Source organism: Grammomys surdaster, unplaced genomic scaffold (genome assembly GCF_004785775.1).
Source record: "Grammomys surdaster isolate TR1022 unplaced genomic scaffold, NIH_TR_1.0 140, whole genome shotgun sequence".
Lineage (NCBI taxonomy): Eukaryota > Metazoa > Chordata > Mammalia > Rodentia > Muridae > Grammomys > Grammomys surdaster.
In genome coordinates, this window is record NW_021604598.1 from 12,776,120 (window position 1) to 12,800,642 (window position 24,523).

The window sequence follows — 24,523 nt, forward strand, 5'->3', positions numbered from 1 at the left end:
GAGAGAGAGAGAGAGAGAGAGAGAGAGAGAGAGAGAGAGAGAGAGAGAGTATTCATACATGTGTATATACCATTACTGTGCATGTGGAGGTCATAGGACAACTTTTACCATGAGGGTCCAGGATGGAACTAAGGTCACAGTGATAAGCCCATTTACCTACTGCTCCCCTTGCTAGCCCTGATTTGTAAGATTTTGTTATGAGTAGACTCAACAGGTAATCAGTCTTCCAGAAACAAATGACCAGTTTTAGACACTGGTCTCATCTTTGATAGCACTGATTACATTCAGTTTATAGAAAACTCTGTAAGGCCAGGTACTTTAATCCCACCAATCAAGAGTCAGAGGCATGTAGATTAGAGACCAACCTGGTCTACATACTGAGTTCAAGGTCAGTCAGAGATATATCGTGATAACCTATCTCTCTACAGATATATATGTATATATGTACACACATATATGTACATATGTACACATATATTACACTTACATATGTACATATGATGTATAAAGAAATATATATGAATGTATGTATTTAAAAGAAAGAACTAAAATTCTAGTTCCTTCAAGGTACTTCCTAAGGAGCCAGTGAGTGCTCCTGCAGACTCCCTGGCCTCTCAGTGGGTAGCAGGCATGAAGTGCATATATCCAGCCTCACAGAGTGGCTGCAGCACATACTCATTTCTTCCAGAATAATGACAAGCTGAGGCGTCACCTGGCAGAAGCTATCTCACGCTGTTGTATGTGGGGAAGGAACAGAGTGGCCTTTGGTGAACACAAGGCTGTGGCTCCACTGGTGCGTTATCTGAAATCAAATGACACCAATGTGCATCGAGCTACAGCTCAGGCCTTGTACCAGCTCTCAGAAGATGCTGATAACTGCATCACCATGCATGAGAATGGTGCTGTAAAGGTATGTGGTTTCAACAGTTTGTGATCTAGTTTATAAATGTACGGTAGAAAGACATGTAAGGAACATTGTTTTACTAAAAAAGAATGACTCAGTGGGCAAAGTTCTTGCTGTAATATGTTCAAGCACAAAGACCTGAGTGTGTATCCCAGGAACCCCTGTAAATGTCAGGTCTGGTACTAGCAGGGGTGGAGCTGAAGTAGGTGGGTGTTGAAGCATGTGGAGAGACAGGAGGATCCTGGGAACACAATGAACAGCCAATCCAGCTAATATGTTGACTTTTGGCCTTCATAAATGACAACCTCTGTCCACACACATACAAAGAAAAGAGCATTTTCATGCATATGCCACCTTCATCATGTCACAGCTGCATCTGGACTCTGCATTATCATGGTTTGTATTATAAAACTATATAGAGATGGAGTTTGCTTAATCAGAGACTATGTGGGTTCTTAGTAAAGTAATGATTCCTGAATTTGAACTACACTGAGCATTGCACAGCCCATGAACATTGATAAGCACTCATGAGCCTCTGTGATGCAGTGTTTACCTAGCACATGAATAAGAAATGACAAATACATACATCGCTGTCTATGAACAGCAAGAGAAGTGGCTGGAACAACTCTGGACCAAGGCTGGATAGCTGTGGCATCCTAATAAAGGATCAATCTGGAGATTGTTTTGTTTTTATTCTGCATCTGATTTGATACACTTTTAGCTAACATATGCTTATGAGAGACTTCTCACACAAACTTGAAATGTACCTATATATCACCTACAACATTTTGATGGTGGTGATCAATACAAAAGTGTCCAGGACACGGGGTATGTAGGACGTATCTAAATCCAGCACTTGAGAAATTGAGGCAGGAGGATCATAATTTTGGGGTCTACCTTGACAAAGTGGCGAGATCCTGACAAAAGCAGAACCACCACCTTTAAAAAAAGGAAAAAGCAAAAAATAAAACAAAAAAATCTCTCAGAGTACATTTATCTCTATCAGGAAAAAAACAGGAAAAATGTTCTTTTAATAACTTGTTCCCTTGCATAAGATAATTTTATTGTTTGCTACATTAATTCTAAGCCCCTGTCAGCCAGATGCATTTACATTGGAAATGTAAACCCAAAGATGACATCTTAGACAAGAATAAGGAATCTCCACTTAGTCATCTTGTCAGATCTATATATGTCAGCATGAAACATCTTAGTAAGAATAATGCTTTTAAAATGCCAACTAGTAATTTTCAGTGAATTATTTTAATTTATCTTTCAAACTTAATATAGTTTAAAAATGGGATGTTAATATTTCTGTCATTAAACCAAATTTACATTTAAATATGCCAATCTTTTCATTATAAATATGTTTTATGGCACATAAGTTAGCTGTATATGCTTCTTCAAACAAAAAATTTTAAATCTGGCATAAAAAAGTAACTTTTAACTAACAATTTTTAAAAGTAAATTATTAAAAAAATTAGCATGTTAACTTCATTGCTGCAGAGTGACATAAACACTGTCCCTTTTATATAATTGCATTCACACTTTGCCAAGAAGAGATGCCTGATTTTAAATTATCTGTTCTGCAACCGAACAAAGCTTGCACTGCATGTTTTAAGTCTGCAGGGTTTAAAAACTGAAGCTATAAATGTTAAGTAGCCTCATAAGATGTCTGGCATATAGCTCAAAATGTTTCAAGTTTTGTAAAGCTTATATGTTGTGGCCCATTGACATAATGGCATGCACAGAGTTCCTAAAGATCTCTTCTGAAGTGAGACAATAGATTGTGGTGGTCTGATCTGACGGTTTGAGCATGAGTCTTGCCTCTGTGTTCAGTCATCCATATACTTCAGGCGTGTTAGAACATAAGACAGAAAATGATGGAGACAGAAAAGAGAAAGCAAAGACATATGCTGGGCATGATGAGCTTGGAGGCTTTCCTAGGTCATTTTTAGAACTCATAGAGAACCTTCTAGAAGTCTTGTACTTGTGTTTCTAACTGCCTGTCATTTTTATCAAAGGATAACTGAAGAGGACAGGATTGGGGGACTGAACAACAAATTCATTTTAAATAGTAGCAAATGGTCTGGGGAGATGGCTCAGTTGGTTAACTATCTGCCATAAAAGTACTAGGACCTAAACATAATCCATAGCACCCATGTAAAAGCTGGATATGGTTGCACACACAAGTCTATAAGCCTGCGCTGGGGAGGCAGAAATGGTCAGATGCCTGGCATCCAAGTCAAGTCATCAACCTCTTGGTTCAGGGAGAGACCCTGTCTCAAAACTAAGGTGAGAATCAACATGAAAGACATCTGACATTGGCCCTCAGCCTCCAAAGGCAGGGACACTCACACACACACAAGAACATTTACATTCACCACACACAAATTAAACAAACACATAAAATGAGAGAAGAATGCCCTTCCTGTGGGAGGTATCACACGAGATGTAGAGTGTGCGGCTGACTGTGCAGCTGAGTGAGCCTTTCTTCATTTTCACCCTGCAGAGCAGCAGACCCCACGGGGCTTGGGAGAAATACGTGGTTTGCTTCTCTCTGCTTGCTTTTAAAGCCTGTAGGCATGGCTCCCCGGGAGCTGATAAACAGTTTAGTAGTTACTTTGTTACTTTGTCAAGGAAAGCCTCTAGGATTAATTTAGGCCTCATGTTAATAAAGAAGGTTCCAACCGATGAAAGAGGCAATAAAATGTTGATGTAGGCAGGCATTTCTGTCCCTGCAGGAACTAACTATGTCACATTAAGCACATAGAAACTGTCTTTACAAAACAAAACAAGACAAAACAAAAACAAACCTTTAGCTTAGTGGCTTTCAACCTTCCTAATGCTCCAACCCTTCAATATAGTTCCTCATGTTGTGGTGACCTTCCACCATAACATTATTTTCCTTGCTACTTCATTCATCTATAATTTTGCTACTGTCACTAATAGTAATGTAAATATTTTTGAGATAGGTTTGCCAAAGAGGTCACCAGCCACAGGTTGAGAAACACTGCTTGAGACTCAATAAGCTTCATTTACTCGTGTGACACAATCCTGTCTATTTTCCTGTTCTGTTTTGTTTTGTTTTGGTGGAGCTGGATAGCAAAACAGGGCCTGACATATGCTAGGCAAATACTGAACACTAACCTGCCATGCAAGCTCCCCTCCTGGCTGTTGTAATTGTTTCTGCCCTGCTCTGTTCAAAGCCTGACAGTGTGACCACTCAGCCTGCAATCTTTCCTGCTGTAGTTGCTGAGGAACAAATATCAACAAGTTCTGACACAGCGACCAGAGCTGTTGTCCTAGTCATAATTCATGGTAAAGTCAGTTCCTGTGCCCAACAGTTTTCTCAACTGCTTTGGCTGGCACAGTGCCATCTGTCTGCCTCACATCGATGGATGCTTTCAAGCAGGCATGTAAAGTGTAGCTTCCGGGGCAGAGATGAAAGTCTGCCCCTTCATGTGCTCAGCATGAAGGCTGTGTGAAAAGCAAGTTTGTCTAAGTAGACATGGAATGCCAAGCCAAACATGCTGGCACCTTCCTGGAGTTCCAAAACTGAGGAAGCTTAGACAGAAGAATGATTTGAGGCTAACCTGGACTTCAAAATGAGAACCACTACTCCCTATCTCAAAAAAGCCAAAACCAAATAAAAATAGAATATCACGTGACCCATGCATACAATAGTAATGTAATTACTGATTTTTACAAGTCACAGTTTAGGAAAAGACAAAAGTAGGGAAAGTTGGTTTTAGCAGTGAATCTTAGTCCAGTTTATCCAAAATAGCTTTAAGTGTACAGTCATTATAAAATTATAAAATATTACACTATTTTTTGGAACCAAGTCTTCAGAATTTAGCATGTGCCTTACTGTGCCTCTCAGGGCAGAGCAGCCATGTCTGGAGTCTTCAGTGAGGGGGCGATAGTGTCCTCAACTGGATGATGTAAGCCTAGAAGCCCTATAGGGGGGCATGATGCTTAGGGGAGACATGGAGTCACGAAGAAACTAGACCCGTCATTTTTACCGTACAGTTTAGAGATGCCTGGGGAATGTTTTTTGTTTGTTTGTTTTTTATTTTACTTTGAAGACCTATAAACTAAGAAGAGGAGGCTGTCAAAGAAAACGGGAAACTTTAACAAGTGACCCAGGAGTTCTAGGACCAATGAAAGAGTGGGTTTCAGATAGTTTTATGTTTAAAATCAGCTAAGAGGTCAACAAGGATTTCCTAATTCAGTTATAGTAAAAAATCATCCTGTGTTTGAAGCTTCCCTTTTAAGTCTATACATCGCTCCCCTGCCCTACATATAATGATGGGATATAATCCCTACATATAATGGGATGAGAATAACCCAGCTATATCCTCTGTGATTTGCGGGCTTGCATCATTCCAAAAGCTTGTGGCTGAACATGCAGACTGGTCTGTTAGACATTAGAATGAAAGTACGAGAAGTCAGACACGTCACAGTTGCTTGCTAATTGATACAGTTTCATCCTGAGACAATAACATAAGGAGGAGAAGAAATTACGGGGAAAATGAACAATATTTCACTAAGGCAGGAAGAGGATCAAGCTGAAGGCGATGAACGTCTATAGAAGGCACTTTCCCTCAGTGACATGGCAGTTGTTTTTGTAGATGTCTGTGTCAGGCAAGGGAAAGCGACTGCAAAACTCAAGAAAAGGCAGGAAACTGAAAAAACTGCAGAAAAGACAACCAGAAATACGACACACATTGGCAGAAGAAATAAGAAGCCATTCAACTTGGACAGAGCAAAAAGGGTTGCCTTGGATAGCCAGCAGAAAGAATCCAGAATCACCCCTAGCATGAGGAAAGAAAAGCAACATGGGTGTTGGTGAGTCGTGGGAAGGGACTTTAGACACAGAGCTCTTTAAGGCTTTTCAGTGCCTGCATGCCTGATGTTTATTCTAAGTGTTTTCTCTCCATCAAAATTCTTTTTTTTTCCAATTTTTTTTATTGGATATTTTATTTACATTTCAGATGTGATCCCCTTTCCCCATTTCCCTCCCACCCAGGAACCACCTATCCCATCCCCCCACCTCCTGCTTCTGTGAAGATGAACACCCACTGACCCGCCCACTCCCACCTCCCCACCCATAAATTCCCCCACACTGGGGCATCCAGCCTTCACTAGACCAAGGACTTCCTCTCCCACCTATGCCCTACAATGCCATCCTCCCCTACATATACAGCTGGAGCCATGGGTCTCTCCCTATGTGCTCCCAGGCTGGTGGTTTAGACCCTGGGAACTCTGAATGGTTGATATTGTTGCTCTCCTCATGAGCCCACAAACCCTTTCAGCTCCTTCATTCTTCTCCCTCACTCATCCATTGGGAACCCCATGATCAGCTCAATGGTTAGCTGTGAGATAATCCACCGCTGTATATTTCAGGCTCTGGAATACCTCTAAGGAGACAGCTCTATCAGGCTCCTGTCAGCATGCACTTCCTGGCATCCACATCAGTTACCTTTGGTGACTTCACATGGGATGGATACTCAGGTGGAACAGTCTCCAGACAACCCCTCATTCAGTTTCTGTCCACACTTTGTCTCCATATGAGTATTTTGTTACTCCTTCTAAGAAGGACCAAAGCACCCACACTTTGGTCTTCCTTCTTCATGAGCTTCATGTAGTCTGTGAGTTGTCTCTTGGGTATTGCAAGCTTTTGGGCTAATATCCAATTATCAGTGAGAACATATCGTGTGTTCTTTTGTGATTGGGTTACCTCACTCAGGATGATATTTTCTAGTTCCATCTATTTACCTAAGAATTTCTGAAATTCATTGATTTTAATAGCTGAGTAATATTCCATTATGTAAATATACCACATTTTCTGTATCCATTCCTCTGTTGAAGGACATCTGGGTTGTTTCCAGCTTCTGGCTATTATAAATAAGGCTGCTATGAACATAGTGGAGCATGTGTCCTTGTTATATGTTGGAGCATCTTCTGTGTATATGCCCAGGAGTGGTATAGTTGGGTCCTCAGTTAATGCTATGTCCAATTTTCTGAGGAGCCACCAGACAGATTTCCAGAGTGGTTGCACCAGCTTACAATCCCACCTATAATGGAGGAGTGTTCCTCTTTCTCCACATCCTCACCAGCATCTACTATCACCTGAGTTTTTTATCTTACCCATGGCTGTTTTGATTTGCATTTCTCTGATGACTAAGGATGCTGAGCATTTCTTTAGTGCATCTCTGCCATTCGAGTTTCCTCAGTTGAGAATTCTTTGTTTAGCTCTGTATCCCATTTTTAATAGGATTATTTGGTTGTCTGGAGTCTAATTTCTTGAGTTCTTTATATATATATATTGAATATTAGCCCTCTATTGGAGCAAAACTCTCGATCACTATAGGTGGAGAAACCATGATATTCCATGACAAAACCAAATTTAAACAATATCTTCCCACAAATCCAGTCCTACAAAGGATAATAAATGGAAAACTCCAACACAAGGAGGGCAACTACAACCTAGAAAAAACAAGAAGGTAATCTTCCAACAAACCCAAAAGAAGATAGCTACACAAACATAATTCTACCTCTAATAACAAAAATAACAGGAAGAAACAATCACTTTTCCCTAATATCTCTTAACATCAATGGACTCAATTCCCCAATAAAAAGAACTGGATAAGTAAACAGGACCCAGAATTTTGCTGCATACAGAAAATGCACTTCAGTGACAAAAACAGACACTACTTCAGAATAAAAGGATGGAAAACAATTCTCCAAGCAAATGGTCTCAAGAAACTAGCTGGAGTAGCCATTCTAATTGTGAGTAAAATTGATTTTCAACCAAAAGTTATCAAAAAAGATAATGAAGGACACTTCATTCTTGTCAAAGGAAAAATCTACCAAGATGAACTCTCAATTCTGAATATCTGTGCTCCAAATACAAGGGTACCCACATTCATAAAAGAAACTTTACTAAAGCTCAAACCAGCAAAAGTCTTAATTAAGCATTATTATTTCAAACAATTCACTCATATTGCAGATACTCCAGAATGACAGGATTGTCCACTAGTGTAGAAATGACAGGTCCATTAAATACCCACCATGAAGATCTTTTTCTGATTACTGTCTCTTCTTCTCATTTTTATTTTTTCTTTGAGTACTTCAGGGAGGGGCCAGCAAGGTTATATTCACATTTAATACGATGTTTGCATCTGATGTTTTTCTTATTTCATTTTCTTAACTTTAAGAGATCTTTATAGCATAATTAAGGGATAGTTGTCAGGTGGATTCATACACTTAAAGTATGCTCCCCTAATGTACACACATACATATGTGGGTACAACATTTTCTTCAAATTTTCATCAACTCAAGAGAATGATCCCAGTGTGTCCTGGCATACCTCAGTGATCTGGGTCGAGACAGCATGTATTTGGAGTGTCCTGTTTGTCTGGCTTCTATTCAGCTTAGTCATTTTCACATTTGCCCATGTGCTTATTAAGGGTTCTCTGACCCTGTCTCAGTTTCTGTCCATCTCTGTCTCTGTCTTTCTCTGTCTCTCTGTCTCCATCTCCATCTCTTTCTTCTTCTCCTTCTCCTCCTCCTCCTCCTCTTTCTTCTTTCCCTCCCTCCCTCCCTCCCTCCCTCCCCCCCCCTCAGTAAGGGTCTACTACTCCATGCCTATTGATATGGAAGTTAGAAGGTGTCACTTTCCACCTCATATGCATGTATTTGTTTGTTTGTTTTGTTATTTATTTGTAGCTTTATAAAGCTCTTGCTTGGAGCTCTCCAGGTAGACCAGGCTGACTTCAGATTCTGCTTGTGCCTTAGGATATCCAGCCTTTAGCTCATGGCAGTAAGCTAGGAGGAAGATGTTATTTTAATTTTCTTGTATCTGTTGAGATTTGCTTTGTGTCCAAGTATGCAGTCAGTTTTGGAGAACATTCCATGAGGTGCAGGAAAATGTTGTTATTATTTCTAACTTTTACAAACACCTCCTACGAAGGGCCCACACTTTCAGCTACCATAAATACATGGATTATATATTATGAAAAGGATATTTTTATAATATTTTTATTATTTGGGAATTTCATATCATGAACCCTGATTACACTCACTTCCTAGTCTTCCCAGGTCTACTCCCCCTGCTTTATGACCCCCCACCCCAACCAAAAGAAGAAGAAGAGTCTAATTTCTGTTGCCCCATATACTCATTGGAGGGATGACGGTCGAATGCTCAGTGGCCAGCCCCATAAACAAAGTTTTTCCCCTACCACACCCCACCAGAAGCCATCAATTATGGGGAGCTAACTTCAGAAACCTTATTACAACTTTTAAGAGTTTTCTTCAATGGCTTTCTGTCTCAGCTGTTACTTTGTGGAAGTTGGGGTAGGGCAGGGGATAGAGGTTGTCACATAGGCCTTCTGTGTTCTCCTTTCTCAACTGCGAGTCTGCAGTCATCAATATCATGGCAAAAGCAGCTTCCTTGCCCTTTATCATGAGCAGGAGCATGTATCATGGGCTGGTACATGGTCTTGTGTATCAGCAAGTCCCACGGACCTCAAGAGTGGTCTGCAGTGGCAGTACAGACACAGACATTAACACAATCCTCCGCCACAGCATGAGGTGCAGACACCATCATAGTCCTCAGTGGTTGCACAGGCCATTTACATCAACATGGGCCCCAGTGGCAGAACAGTCCACGGACATCCACATGGCCCTTGGTGGTAACACAGGCCATAAACATCAACACAGTTCCCAGCTGAAGTAGGACAATTCTTAATCAAATCAAAGAAAGTCTAAGTTCAAACTAAAAAACCTGGTATTTAAACCACCCTCAGTGTCTCACAGAATGTCATGAGTAACAACATCCACTTTTAGGTTGTGTTCTGCAGCTCAATATGCCATGTTTCCCACAGTCTTGTTTGCCTGGAAGCAATGTGGAGCCTACTTAAAAAAAAAAAAAATGCATGCTGGTTTCTCACCAACCCACAGGAGTTTCAGTGTCATGAGAGTTAGGCCAGCCTCTCAACCAGTCACCCAGCCATGCTCACCACAGGGAAGCAGAGACTTCAAAGGAAACAGAGAATCCCAGATAGCAGCAAATCTTCTGAACAAAAAGCTGAAATCACACAATAAGAATTGATTGTGTGTTTAGCATGCTCTAGTATGTGACACCATGTGCATACACAGAGACAATTCCTTCATATGGACTTGGGGTAGGTAGGAAGATGGAGAACTTGGCTTTTCAGAATCTTGGTGTGTACCAGACAGTCATTTGGGGCTACTTTATTTGTTCCTCACCAAATGTAAATAAGGAGAACATGTTACTTAAAAATCGTAAAACCTGTAAGCTTTAAAAGTATGAACATATTGGATCTGGGACACATGCTACAGTCCCCCATCAACCCAAAGCACATTACTCCCTTTGAAAGGCTCTGAAAGGAGATTTGATGTCTTCTACAGCATCTTGACTTCTTATCCTGTGAACAGGAAAACACAGTGTATGCTTAGGCTGAGTGGACTCGGAGGAAGCTGGTTCTCCTTGCATTAGGCTTCTGCTTCTTGCTAAGATTGCCAAGGACTTTCTATTCGTCTTAGGGAACTAGGCAGAGTGTAACAACCTTACCTGGGTATTTGCTAGATGTGTAGAATCTCAAACTTATTCCCTGCTAGACTGAAATCCAAATTTCTGTGGGGTTTCCAGAGGAGTCCCATGCAGCCTGAGTGCGAGCAGCACTAGACCCAAGTGAACCTGCCGCTTCACATGACTGTAGACAAAATAATGAGTCTATGCTGAACATCCTTCCCATAGCTGGCTACCAGGCTTCTACATTTACATGTATCAATTTTCCCTGCAAAATTGACTTGATACATTTGAAAGTTGACCTGTATGTGTACCACTAAATTAATTTCCATACCCTTTCCAGACTTGTTATATATATAAACTGATTTTTTTAAACCCTGGTTTAAAAGCAGAATGTGTGATTACTGACTTTTCTAAGCACTCTTTAAATATTTCGGATTATCATTCAAAACTCACCATACGTCTGAATCAGTAAAAGAAGCTTTCTTTGTCTGGCATTACTGACATATTTCTTCATATCTCACAAAACATCATTGTCCTAGAATTTGTTGACATAGTGCACAATTAGACTATTGGTCTACTTAAATAATAGCTGCTTTTTTTAAATGTTAATTTGCAATGCCAAGTTCTCCAGCTACCTCTCAGTAAGAACAAATGCATGTAGAAGCCTCTATACCAGGGAGCTACTCTATGCTCTGGTTTTCTGGGTATCACACCACAGAACCCAGTACAGTTACATTCAAACTTTGCATTTATATGGATTACTGAAATGGCTTATGCCTTACTATAGTGATTTCATGCCAAATGAGAGCTCAAATTAGAACTTAGATAAATAGCGTTGCTTTTTCTGAATTTTAATTAACTGACTTGGTTTTCTTCTCATTATTATTTAAATTTAAAGACCTCACTAGAGGTAATTACTGTGGAGACAATGACTATAGATTCTTCCCTTCCTTTCCTTCTTTCCTTCCTTTCCTTCTTTCCTTCCTTCCTTCCTTCTTTCCTTCCTTCCTTCCTTCCTTCCTTTCCTCCATCTTTTCTAGATGTTGCTAATTGAACCCAGGACCTTGAACATGTTAGTCAAATGATATTCCACAGAATAGTCCAGCATTCCTAACTGTGGTGACATGGTCACATGCTGATGTCAAGGAAGAGACCAGTTCTCCAACACAAAGTCATATTTTCATGGAATCTGATATTCTCAGGCCTAAACATTTCCCTTAGGAATGCTGGGCTGAAGCAGAGTTTTAATCACATGTAGAAGAAAACATTGGTGCTGGGGAGCCTGATCTCATCTAAACTGCACTCTGTGATGCCGCAGACTTAAGTAGATTTGGTTATTCACTTCAGTCAGTCACAAGACCATGCTGATGTGTGTCAGACAGCATCCTGCTGAGCTACGTGTCCATCAGCACTGGTCAGCGGTGGCTGTACCTCACAGACGGATAGTTTTATGTTGTTCTTTTAGATAAATGATCTCTGTTTCAAGGAAATGAAATCTCAGTCAATTCTGAAGAGCGCGTCACTTCCCACTATGAGAGACCACTGGAGATGGTCAAACCCATTGCAGAAGACACAGAAAAGTAAGCTCATGGACATCTTCAAGGGAGAGCACCCTGCAGATTACATCGCCCAATCAGGATGTCAACAAGTTGAGGAATCTGGCAGAAACAACAGAGAAAGCTATCCCAACTCCCTATCTGTGTTTGTTGCCAGTCTCATCTAGCATCTGGAATGTTGGCCTTGTCCTTTCTCACCAGCCTGGCCCTTTTGCTAAACCACAGAGCAGTAATGACAGCACCTCACGACCTGGTTATACAGTACATCTTTCTTTGAGCTCATGAAGAGTGTGTCCTCTTGGTTAGCACCAAAATGCCCCCACAACTGTTTGTTTTCATGTTAGAAAACATAGCAGGAACAAAACTTTCACTTTAGTAATTGGCAGCTTGTGGACTCAGTGCACAAACGCAGGCCAGCTCATTCTTCTAGCCCTCAGCTGACCCAAAAGAGTTTTCTTCAATAAAATGCTAGTAACAGATGCTGAACATAAGATTTACTACCAATAGTGATGGCATTCCAGGTTTCATGAATAAGCAGCTTTTAGAACTGAGAAAATAGCTTCTGTTTTCTCTCAAACACAGCAATCCAGTTAGTAAACAGAGCTTGAATTAGCACCTTGGGGTCTTTAGTGTACCAGAAATATGCATGCATTGGCAGTTCCATCTCAGACTCCTCCTTCTTGCCTTCTTCAAGATCAGTCAGGTTTATTGTTTAAAAAACTAGAAAACATAGTGGAATATTTAGGAGCTAAATCATCTGTATTCTTGGCCTATTGCTGTGATATAAGATGTTTCATTTCGAAAGGTCTTCGGGCACAAATATGAAAGGAGAGTTAGGGTTCTTCCCTGGTTATTTTTCTCATTGAAGATTCAAAATTTAAAGTTGGTCTGCAGAGACTAACAAAAGCGTTGGAAACAGTTTGCTTGCTTTTATTCATAGATGAACATAATTGTAGCACATAATAATGTAACTCAGTGGAATATACAAGTCTATCAAGATGAGTCTTTGTGCTCTGTCACTCTTTAGAACATTCATTATATTTGCTTTATGTGTAAGTACATTTCATTTGAAGAATCAAATTAATTCTAACTTCCACAAACATAAATGAAAACAAGCATATGCCAGGCTCATGACTGACAAGAGGAGGGTAGGTCAGATGTCTCAGTACGTAGAAGGGCTTGCTACCAAGCCTGAGAACCAGAGTTCAATTCCCAGGCTCCACACAGTAGAGGGAACTGACTACCCCATGTTGTTTTCTGAACCCCACATACATGCTCTATAGAACGCATGTGTACAAGCACACATGTACTCAAACAAAACAAATGTAACGAGTGTTCTAAAAAGTAACAGAACACAAAGGCTCACCTTGATAGACTTGTTTGTCTATTCCACTGAATTACATTATGTACTACAATTATGTTCATCTATGAATAAAAGCAAGCAAATTATCTCCAAAGTTTTTGTTAGTCTCTGCAAACCAGCTTTAAATTTTGAATCCCCAAGGAGAAAAATAACCAGGGAAGAACCCTAGTATTCCTTTCCCCACAATGAAAACCAACATTTAGTTTGATGGCTCAGTCTGTGTTTTTGTTACATGAGTGATTTGTAAGAAAAAAACTAAACTATGCACTCTAACCACTTCAAGTGTCAATGTTTTTACCAAGCCACACTTTCCTGATTGTAGAAAACCTGATGAAATTTCTGTGAAAATAGATTTCCAAGGAGTTTCTTTTTCCTTAAACAGCCCTTTGCCAGAATGCAGTGGCATTCCTCCTTTCATTTTGCACAAAAGGAAAAGTAGGAAAGCTCATTTTAAAAGAAAACTATTATCTTATCCAAAAGAGGCAGTAATGTTTGCCTAAGGTGATGAAACGGCAACAGCATCTGAAATCAGCACAGGAGGGAAGACCAATGGTCAGAGGGCAGGAGAGGTGGGAATGTAAGCCATCTTCCAGGCTCTGTGGCAAGTTATCTCTCTGGATGAGTGCACCTCTTTGGCACTAAGCCACTCCCTCGATTCCACTTTCATAACTCTGCTCAGGGGGCAGTTTGGGATCTTGAATGTTCTCCAAAAGCCTAAATTAAGTATCAGTCTATTTTTTAATTACTGTGGCAAAGTACCTGAAGTTGAATAATTTGTGATGAAAAAAAAAAAAGACTTTATTTGCCTCAGGTTTGGAAAGTAAAATCTAAAACCAGGCTCATTGGTTTTGCTGGCTGCCATTCCAAAGAAGGCATGGTACTCGCAAGACAGAGATCACATGATGACACTGAGGGCTAGAGTATGGGAAGTCATGAACTTCTATATCAATTCTCTTACAAGAATTAAGCAGGATCCATAGAACTGGGTACTTTTTTAAAAAAAGATTTATTTATTTAATGTATGTGAGTACACTGCTGCTCTCTTCAGACCCACAAGAAGAGAGCATTGCATCCCATTACAGATGGTTGTGAGCCACCATGTGACTTCTGGGAATTTAATTCCGTACCTCTAGAAGAGCAGTCAGCACTTTTAACAGCTGAGTCATCTCTCTAACCCATGAAATGTGTAATTTTTATGAAATTATCACATTCACCCGAGAAAGGCTGGGGTCTCCCTATTTATTGCTTTCGATGGCAGCCACAAAGACCCAGTGATTTCCCAACTTCTGGAGGTATATGGGCTCCATTTCTTACAGTTCCAATCAGTTACCAATAGTTTTACGTTGGGAAATGTCCCCTCGATACACAGGCTGTGAAGGGAAAGCACTTGAGATCCAAGATGCACTTAAGGCTTTACCACGTCTCACCACCAGTGACCTTCTAGAACATGTATGTGGAGAACAGATCACATCCAAATCACAGCAAGTAGCATCAGTCCAGTTGTCCTATGCAGAGAAAGTACAAGGCTCTTCTTAACTTATTCATTCAACTACACTTTCCCACTGTGTGGTCCAGGCTGGCCTGGAGCTTGTGGTCTGCCTGCCTTGGCTTCCTAAAGTCTGGGGTTTCAGGAATCCAACCCCTGACTCAGCCATTCTCTTTAGATTCCATGATGACTAAATCAGGCATCCATGTTTCAATATATTTTCAGATTTTAACTCTGTTAATTATTCAACTAGATTACAAATGGACTATTACTGAATAGTTTATTTTTAAATTGAAAAGTGATGATTTATTTAATAGTATATTAAATAAATAATATTGCTTATTGACCATTCACATTTTTGAAAGCCTAATCAATCATCTCGTGCCATAAAAAGACCAATTAGACTATGCTAAAAGGCTTACGGAAATAGTGAGAAATAGTGTCTACTACTTGTTTCTTCCTGTGAATGGAACGTGTTATATTCGTGAGCCCTGATTCTAGTCCTGAAGGCTGAGGGATACCAGCCATAGTAGTAACTCTGAACTCTGAGATATGCTAACACATAGCCAAGTGACGCTGTAAGCCCTGCGCCACTTACCCACAGACACATTTCTAGAGTGTCCCCTCACTTAAATGCTTATACTAAAGTGTTTGTCATTTCTAGATATTTTGGAATATTGCTCTATACAAATGATGACCCCCCCCAGGGGTGAGACTCAAGTGTAAACATGAGAGTTACATTGCATTACACACATAAACCCAAGGTAATTTTCTTTAATTTTTTTATTGCACCTACCACTTCTGAACGGTTACATGAGGCTAGATTGTGGAATTTTCCACCCATGACATCATGCTCAGGTTTGGAAACATTTTTGGATGTCAGGAGTTTGGGTTGGTGATGCTAACCCAGTACAAAGGAAAGGGAGTTTTCAGATTGTTACAGTGTAGCATTTGGGGGTTTTACGCTAAAATACTAATGGTTCATCCTGAAGAAAATTAGTACATGTGGACTATGTCCTGGCATTCATTTGCTACATGCTTTTGGGTAAGTAACCTCAGGTATATCCATGATGGGAAGTGGAACGGGGCTGTCCGTTGTTCACACTCTTAGCTGGTATCTGCGTGTTTGTACTCTAACTAGTAACTGTAATAGCCTCCACCTGGGCTTACATCACTGCTCTTCCTGGACCTGGAACTCCTCTCTTTCTGGAAGAATCAGGTTTGCATTGCAAACAGTCCCTGCACTAAAACTACACTAAGTCCTTGGACCTGTATGCTCACATGTGGTGCCTCCGGGGTTTCAGGTTTCTGGTCTACTCCTGAGGATCAGCAGTGCCTGTGTTTATCTTCTTCCCTTACCCCTCCGTGGCTTAGTAAGACTTGTTTATCGTCGCCAAGGTAGTGATGCTATTTGTAAGCCCAGTAAACTAGGGAATCTTTTTGGACATCCTACAGCCCCAGGAACAAAAGCAGCACTTGCCATGAGCAGAATGCCACAGATATTTGTTGACCGGAACACTGAAATGTTTCCCTTTTTGAGTTCCTACCACATAATGTAATATCCTAATATTGAAATACTACGTAAATGTGAAGACACAATAAGTAGAATCTGAAGAGGGATAGATATTGACAATAATTTTCTTCTGTGTAGCCACATAAGCCACAGACTTCAAACTGTTTATTTGAACTTTTCAACAATAGGTGAAAAGGCTGAGTTTCTACAGTGCGCGTTATTCTCCAGGCTGTATTTTACATGCTGCTGGAGAAGTTAAATTTCTGTCAGTTTATCCTCTGGAAAAGTAAGGCGATAAATACGGGCGCTCATTGTGACGGCTGATGATTGCCAGGTGCTAATGTTTTAAATTGCTGGTGATTTTAGGGACACCACAGACCGGCCACAATTTCAGAAGCCTTTTGGCAGTTACAGCTGGCAGCAAGCACACAGACTGTAAATTTAGAAAGTGTTGCTCCGTGCTTGAGAATGTGCCTCAAAGTCACCTTCAAATATGTCATGTAGCTGGGATTCTGTGTAAACTAAACTGCCCTTTAGTATGTATTTTGTGGTATACGAAAAACTTTAAAAAGCATGGCAGGGCCAATTTATTGAGTTAAGGTAAAACATTCCTCACAGATTCCACCTGCCGCTGCCAAGTTGGAGAGCCGTGCTGTGTGATGCTTTCTCCTCACAGCCTCTGACTGTGGGGAAATGATTTGTAAAGCAAGCTCTACCCCTATTTAATGACCACTAGGACCACTTTCTTGGCCCCTGCTTCTGTCAGAGTAAACAGGTGTGCTGAAACAGAGATGTTGGGTTTGTGTGTGAGAGCTTTAGCCTCCACCCTGCCCCAGGGCTCGAGGGTTGAAGAATAAGCTCTGCATTGCAAACAGTGCCCTGCCAAACCTGCACTAAGTCCTTGGACCTATTGTGCTAAGCAATAAAGCTTAAGGAGAAAAATGGTTCCTTGTCAGTCTCAGGCACTCCAGTACTCCATAATGCTGATACTTTATGGTCTCCATTGCTGCTCTGACTCCAAATGAGCACACCAAGACTACATGAGTTCTAAGAGATCTTGGAGAAGCTCTGTATCAATATCACTGAAAGAGTCAGGATATCATAGCCACCTTTCTGTCCCTCCCCTCACTAATGTGCTGTTGCTCACAGTGGCAAGGCTGAATCAGGAGCTAGCCTATGCAATGGAGGATGAACAGTAGTGTGTATTGGTTTGAGGGCCTATTCTGGGAAGTACCCTGCAGGCTCAGTCCTGGAATTATTCACATTGAATAATTTATAGGTACTTAAAGGAGAACACGTGCGCTTACACATGAGTGAGTACGCGCACGCGCGCGCGCGCACACACACACACACACACACACACAAATGATATTTTGCTTGTGAATCTAAATAGTTGTGAAAAATATCAAACCAGAGAGATCAAGTGTCACCGAGCCCAGGCAAAAGAATGACAGGTGAGATATACCGTGTATCAGAGAAAAATTATTCAAGCATATTGAAAATTAATTGTAAGTTACAATAAGAGAAAGGTCCAGAGGTGCAGCTTTTTCAACCCTCTTTGCCTCACAATTTAGAAGAAGTGCAGAGGCTGGGTATCTATCTGTACTTAGCATGATGTTAGAGTTGGCTGGATACAGACATGAAGTAGAGTGTGCTCTAGGGAGGTCCTAGATCCCCAGGTTTCATATAACATGCAAAGTAGGTGTGCATACAAACACACACACACACACGCATGCACACTCACACTCACACACACACACAGAGGCCTTGCTGAGTGGAACCACTGCAAATGAAGCCATCATCAGGGATATCAACACTGAGATGAGGATAGCTGTAGCTACCTGTGTGTCAGACATGCCAGCAGTGGCATCCAGGGTCCCTGTGGCCTCTGCACTGGCAGAGATGCTGGTCTAGCCTGGCCCCTACTGAATTTACAGCTCAGTAGGAATGCATTTTTCCAGATAGCTAACAGAGTCCCTCAAACCAAGGTCCAGGTATAGTTTGGGGCAATTGTTTTAAGGTGCATGTGGAAACTGAGCAGAGACTTAGTCATGGGCAGATGAACACGTCTAGCTGAGGACTAGACAAACAGCAGAAGGAGCTTGTATGCAGAGAAAAAGAGATACCAAAAAGCCAGATATGAGCTGTTTCCTTGAATCAAGGTGAAGATTCTTCAAGTGCTGCATGGAACACCAGAAGGAACAGACAGAGGGCCACCAAGGCTGGGCCTTGAGTGTTTATAGGCTTGCCCCAATTCAAGTCTAATTTCTCTGCATCCTATGTAGACTTGAGCTACAATCTCCCAGCTTCATGTTCCTGTGGCCATGCCTTCTCTGCCATCATAGACTCTTCTTCTGGAAGTATCAACAAAACCAAACTTATTTCTCTAAGTTGCTTTTGGTTGGCATTTTATCACAGCAACAAAAATGTAACTAATGTGCAGAGAGGCAAAGAAAGAGGATGAGGGTGAGAAGGATGAAGAAGAAAAAGGGAAGAGGAAAGAGAGGAGGAAGAAGAAGGAAAGAGAAGAAGGAGGAAATGGAGAATAAAGAGACAGATCGAAGGGAAAGGGAAGCAAGGAAAGACCGCTGGAAAGGGAAGAGAAAACTGAAGAGGAAGGAAAGGAACCAATTAGACTGAAAGACTTTTCACCTATAGTTAAAGCCTAGGAAATTTTTCTTTGCCTTGTGAGCTTCATTCTACTTAGAAGGAACAAGCAGTCATTTCTGTGACTTCAGCAAAGAAAACTTGTGTCTTCTCTCCAGCTTCATTTTTTATTTTTTTCCACATTAATCTGCTTCTGAAAACCAAAATTAAATCCAAATAAGATTAGAAAAGTGGTTTAACTAAAGTATTTTCCCTCCTTTTCGGGTTCTTTGGTTTCTTCTTCCAAAGAGAATCTTCACTTTTACTCTCCTGGAGAGGGGCTCTACTCTTAACAGGTTTTAAGTTTCTTTTAATAACATGCCAACACATTTTAGAGATAAGCCAATCAAATGTCACATTAAAAATCAGACTTATTATCTCCTTCTACGTGTGCACATTGAGATGCACCTTTAGATTTTCCTTGTGTGTTAGGATTTAAATTTATAGTTTCTTATTGGATTCTCATGAATTCTCACAGCAGTGTTGCAAACACAGCGAGAATCCTTTGGTGCAAAAAAAATGCTTAAATAAGGTGATTGTTTTGTAATAAACTAAGACTATCTCTTGTTATGTTAAATTCCCAGTTTAAGTCTTTGCCTGCATTGAGTACAGATATTATTCCTATTAGCTTGGTTTTTATATTTTTTAAGAAAGCAAAGCTATAGGCGGAAAGTGCCTCAACTTTCTGTCCCTTAGCTGCCAGCCCATCAATGACTGACTCACTAACACGGTCTGCCTCTACTTTTTGAGTATTTCTCCCAAGTTCTATTCTCTGCCCCAGCCCCCAGTTTTCCCTCTTGAAACTGGAGACCATGACACTGACCAATCCTGACTGCTGTATATTCAGTCTTGTGTGTTCAGTTGGTTTAGGTGCCTGGAATTAGCCAGGGGTCTGGTGCATGCTATACACAGGCTCTACACAGAGCACAGCCCTGCACACAGACCATGGCCCTGCCTCTGCATCTTCATTCTTTCCCTTACAGGTTGTCAGTCCACCACACCCACTACAGAATCCATGATATCAAAAAAGTGACACCAACTAAAAGCATTCGACCAATCACAAGCTGGCTTTAACTTCAAACCTTCAGAGATTGCTCTGTGGATGTTATCTAACATTTTCAAATGTTCAGATCCCAGGGATTCTTTCCAAGTTACTTAACCTCTGCAAGGATGCTGTAATGTTGATCTTGCTTTTCCCTTAATCGGTTGTGCTTCCTTGATGGCTCAGTTCTATAGCATCTGGGTTTCTTTGCTGCCTGTTGGATGGTACTTGACTTTCACAGGTCTCATTTCTTTCCAGCTGGTCAATTTATTAGAACTTTAAAAACTATCTGACAAAAATAATTTTCATCTATGTTTATGAGGTACAATATAATCTTTTGCCATATATGTATATTATACATATATACATACATACATATATATATATATATATATAATATATATATATATACCCTAGTGGGTAGAACTGTCTGGGAATGATTAAGAGGTTTGGCCTTGTTGGAGGAGGTGTGTCTCCGGGATGGGCTTTGAAGTTTTTAGAAACTTCATTCCAGGCACAGTTAGTTCTCTCTCTGCTTCCTGTTTGTAGATCAGGATGGTAAGTCTTCAGCTGCTTCTCCAGCACCATGCCTACCTGTCTGCTGTCATGCTCCTCATACTAAGGATCATGGACTAACCCTTAGAAACTGCAAACAAGCCCACAAGTAAATGCTTTCTTTTATAAATAGCTTTGGTCATGATGTCTCTTCATAGCAGAACAGAACCTAAGACATTGTCAAATCCACTCTCTCACCCATATTATTTTTATAGCTGTCTACTTAACTATAATTTACTTAACTACACATATAGTTAAGTCTGCTAAGACATTTTGAATAGTTATTAACTATAGTCATTGGGCTTTTTGAACTTGTTTTTCTTTTTGTCTAACTAGAACTTTATATATTTTGTCCAACATACTTTTCTGCATCCCACACCAGACTGGCAGGAGCCAGTCTCTGATAACTACAATTCTCTCTGCCTCTATGTGCTGACCTCCTTTACATTTCACGTGTTAGTAGAATCACATGCTTGCCTGTTTGTACTGCTTTTTCGTATAACATGATATTTTCAGGTCTATCCATGTTGACATAAATAGCAAGATTTGTTGTCTTAAAGGCTGAGTATTAGCCAGGTGGTGGTGGCACACGCCTTTAATCCCAGCACTTGGGAGGCAGAGACAGGTGGATTTCTGAGTTCGAGGCCAGCCTGGTATACAGAGTGAGTTTCAGGACAGCCATGGCTATACAGAGAAACCCTGTCTCGAAAAAAAAAAACAAAAAAAAACAAAAAAACAAAAACAAAAAAAAAACAACAAAAAAAGGCTGAGTATTACTCCATTGTGTATGCCTCCTGCCTTTGTGTGTATCCTGTGACAGACATTTAGACTATCTCTGTGTATTCACTGTTGTCAAAACCTTCAGTTACCTGGGAGTGCCAACGTCCTCCTCTGACTCTCTGACCTTTGGACATGAATCTAGAAGTTTGAAAATAAGCTAGTCCTATTTCTAATTTGGAGGGCAACTTCCTATTCCTTTCAATAGCAGCTGCTGTCTCTTTCGGAACAGTTTGTTGTCTTTTGACAGCAAGTATTCTGAGCGTGGTGAGATACTGCATCTGTCGGATGCTATTTGCATTTCTCTGGTGACTGGTGACCTTGAATACTTTTTCATTTCCCTCTTGTGCTTTGTCTCCTTTTGAAAATCTTTATTCCTATTTTGCCTGTTTTTTTTGTTTTTACATTGGTTATCTACCGACTTGAGTCTCCTACACACACTCATTGTTAACCTTTATTGGATGCATTGTTCATGCTGGCATGGCACCATCTTTCATTCTCAGGTTTCCTTTCTGGCCCGTGGACTGCGTCCTTGGTTGTCCATGCATAAGCTTCGGATGTTAATAAAATCCCATCCGCCCACTCATGCTTTGCTTTGCCTGTGCTCCTGGGTTTGCTTAAAAAACAAAACAAACCAGAATGGAATAAAAATCAGTGCCCAAATCAATGTCAGTGCCTGTGCCTTCTTACATTTGTTTAGAAGGCCTTAATGCATTTCAAACTGACTGTTGTAAATGATATTCAATAAGAGTTTTTCACCATTAATTTATTTATTCACTTTACATCCTGATTGCAGCTCCCTTCATCCAGTCCCCTCCTCCCAGAGCCCCTTCTTCCATTCCCACTATCAGATAAGGTTTTATTGTCATTCTTCATGTAGATCTCTAGCTGTCACTGCACTATGTATTGAAATAAAAGCCTTCCACTGTCCTATGTTCCTAGAACCTTAGTCAAAATTAAATTGATCAAAACTGAGTAAATTTATTCTAAGACCTTCTATTCTGTTCCATTAGCTTATGTTTTTATGCCAAAGCAACAAAACAAAGAACTCCACCTAGCCCAGTGTCCGTTTTCCTGGGGTTTCTCCTATTGGTTTCCTGGGTTCAGGATTTACATTCATCTTAAGCATCTTAACTGTGGAGGCTTTGTATTTGTTTCAGGTCAAGTAGTGTGATGCCTCTAATCTTGTTCATTTTTGTTCAAGATTGCTTTAGCAATTTGAGAACTTTTGTGGTTCTACATGAATTTTAGAATTGTCTTTCATTTGTAGTTATGTGGGAAAAAAATCTCCCTGGGCATTTGATAGAGAATACACTGGATCTGTCAAGATTGCTAGGATAACTGTGGATATGTTAGCAATATTAGTTAATTAAATATCTTGAAATTCAGTTTAGGACTGGAAACTTAAACTTTCATGGAGTAGCACTAAGTCAGTTTATACTATGCTGTCTACACACACACACACACATACACACATACGCACACGCCCATGCCCATGCATATATTCCATCTTATACATATTTAAATATTCTCTCACAATGTCGATCTTAAAAAAGGTACAGAAAACCAAGTGGACTTTCAATCTTTCACCCAGCTACAACTCAGGCATGACACCTGTAGTGGCATCAGCAGGACTTGATCCTTAGCTGTAGAAACCAGATTAAACCCCTGAATCTAATCAGACTTCCTTTTGAAGTCTACAAATATTAGGTCTAAGGAATATAAGAAATAAAACTGAAACAAAACAAAACCATTGACCAATGGGGAAGGGTGAATTGGAGGGCTGCAAAGGAAACCAAGGCAGAAGGGAAAGAGAAACAGCCAGAGATGACTGCCCAATGGCCACTGTCTGGCAGACATAAGGAGTCCCAGTTCAGTCATTAGTTGGGGTGCAACAGAACTAACACATAGTAGGAATGCATCTGAGCCGGTAGAAGCTGACAGTGCTTGGTGCCTTTGGAAGGGATGAAAATGAGAGGCTTTGGCAAGAACTTGACAAAAGCCAGAGCCTATACCCTATACAGCTGTATACTCTATACAGCTGATTTACAACCCTACTCCAACCACAACTGACTGGAGAAAAGACAGCCATCACTGGCAGTAGTAACTGAACTGTGGGTGGAGATTAAGACACCACACACCTGTAGGAGGGGAAGAGCATCCCTTCCAGTAAGTTGAATCTCCAACCAGCATTCATGAATCAGCAAATGAGACTTACATTTCAACTGCCTTCAAGCTGACATTTGCCTGGAAAATATAATTCTGAGGAACTCCAGAACCCCAGATCACTCTGGAGCAAAACAGAAAGTTGACAAGCTAGCTATAAGCTCAGAATTTCAATCATGCAGCCAAGTACTTGACATTTGGTGTGGATATTTGATTGTGGTAGAGACCAAAGAGAATAGAAATAAACAAGTAGAAAGTAACAGAGGGAAGAGAACATTAAGTTGTCCACATCCTTAGTGTGATAGAGAAGTCATCATCCCTGTGAAGCTAGAACAAGAAACAAAGAAACAACGAGCTGAAAAATAAAGTTTAAGACACAATTTCCCAACTGTACAATAAAAATTATTTTTAAAAGGCTAGTAGGCAAGGCAAGGCAAGAAAGGAAAATAGTGACCAGTCAGAGAGAAAGGAGCAGCATCAGGACAACACAAACACTGACAACATGTAGGGAGATGAGGATTCCAGAAAATTCTGAAAACTTTAGGAAGAGGGGCATATCTGGAGGAAGAAAGTTACTCGGGGTATATTCTCAGATGCTGTGTCTTATCCCCAACCCCTCCCTTAGTCTTTCTTCATCATACCCACCATAAGTTAAGACCCTTCTACCACATGCTTCCAACACCATGGCCATCGGCCTTGACTATGGGCACAGAAGCAATGGAGCCAAAGTCTATGGACTAAACCCAATCAAAAACCACTCCTTTCTTTACATTTTTATGTCAGTATCTTGTCCCAGCAACAGAAGTCCAATACAGTAGGTTTAGCATCACGAACGTTTAGAACATCGGTTCAAAGAAAATGGAAAGATTCCATAATGTTCAACAGAGACAGTGACACCACAGTCAAATCCAAAGAGCAAAAGTGGACTTCACGGCAATTGCACTGACAAATTCCGA

General features: G+C 40.6%; 1 protein-coding gene across 1 annotated transcript in view; it reads left to right on the forward strand.

Annotated features, from left to right (window-relative positions):
* Window positions 1–24,523, forward strand: part of Armc4 (armadillo repeat containing 4) — a 159,810-nt gene that overhangs the window by 126,559 nt on the left and 8,728 nt on the right. The window contains exon 20 of the mRNA XM_028763922.1: window positions 689–910. Coding sequence (XP_028619755.1) covers window positions 689–910 — 222 coding nt within the window. The remainder of the gene's footprint in view (window positions 1–688; window positions 911–24,523) is intronic.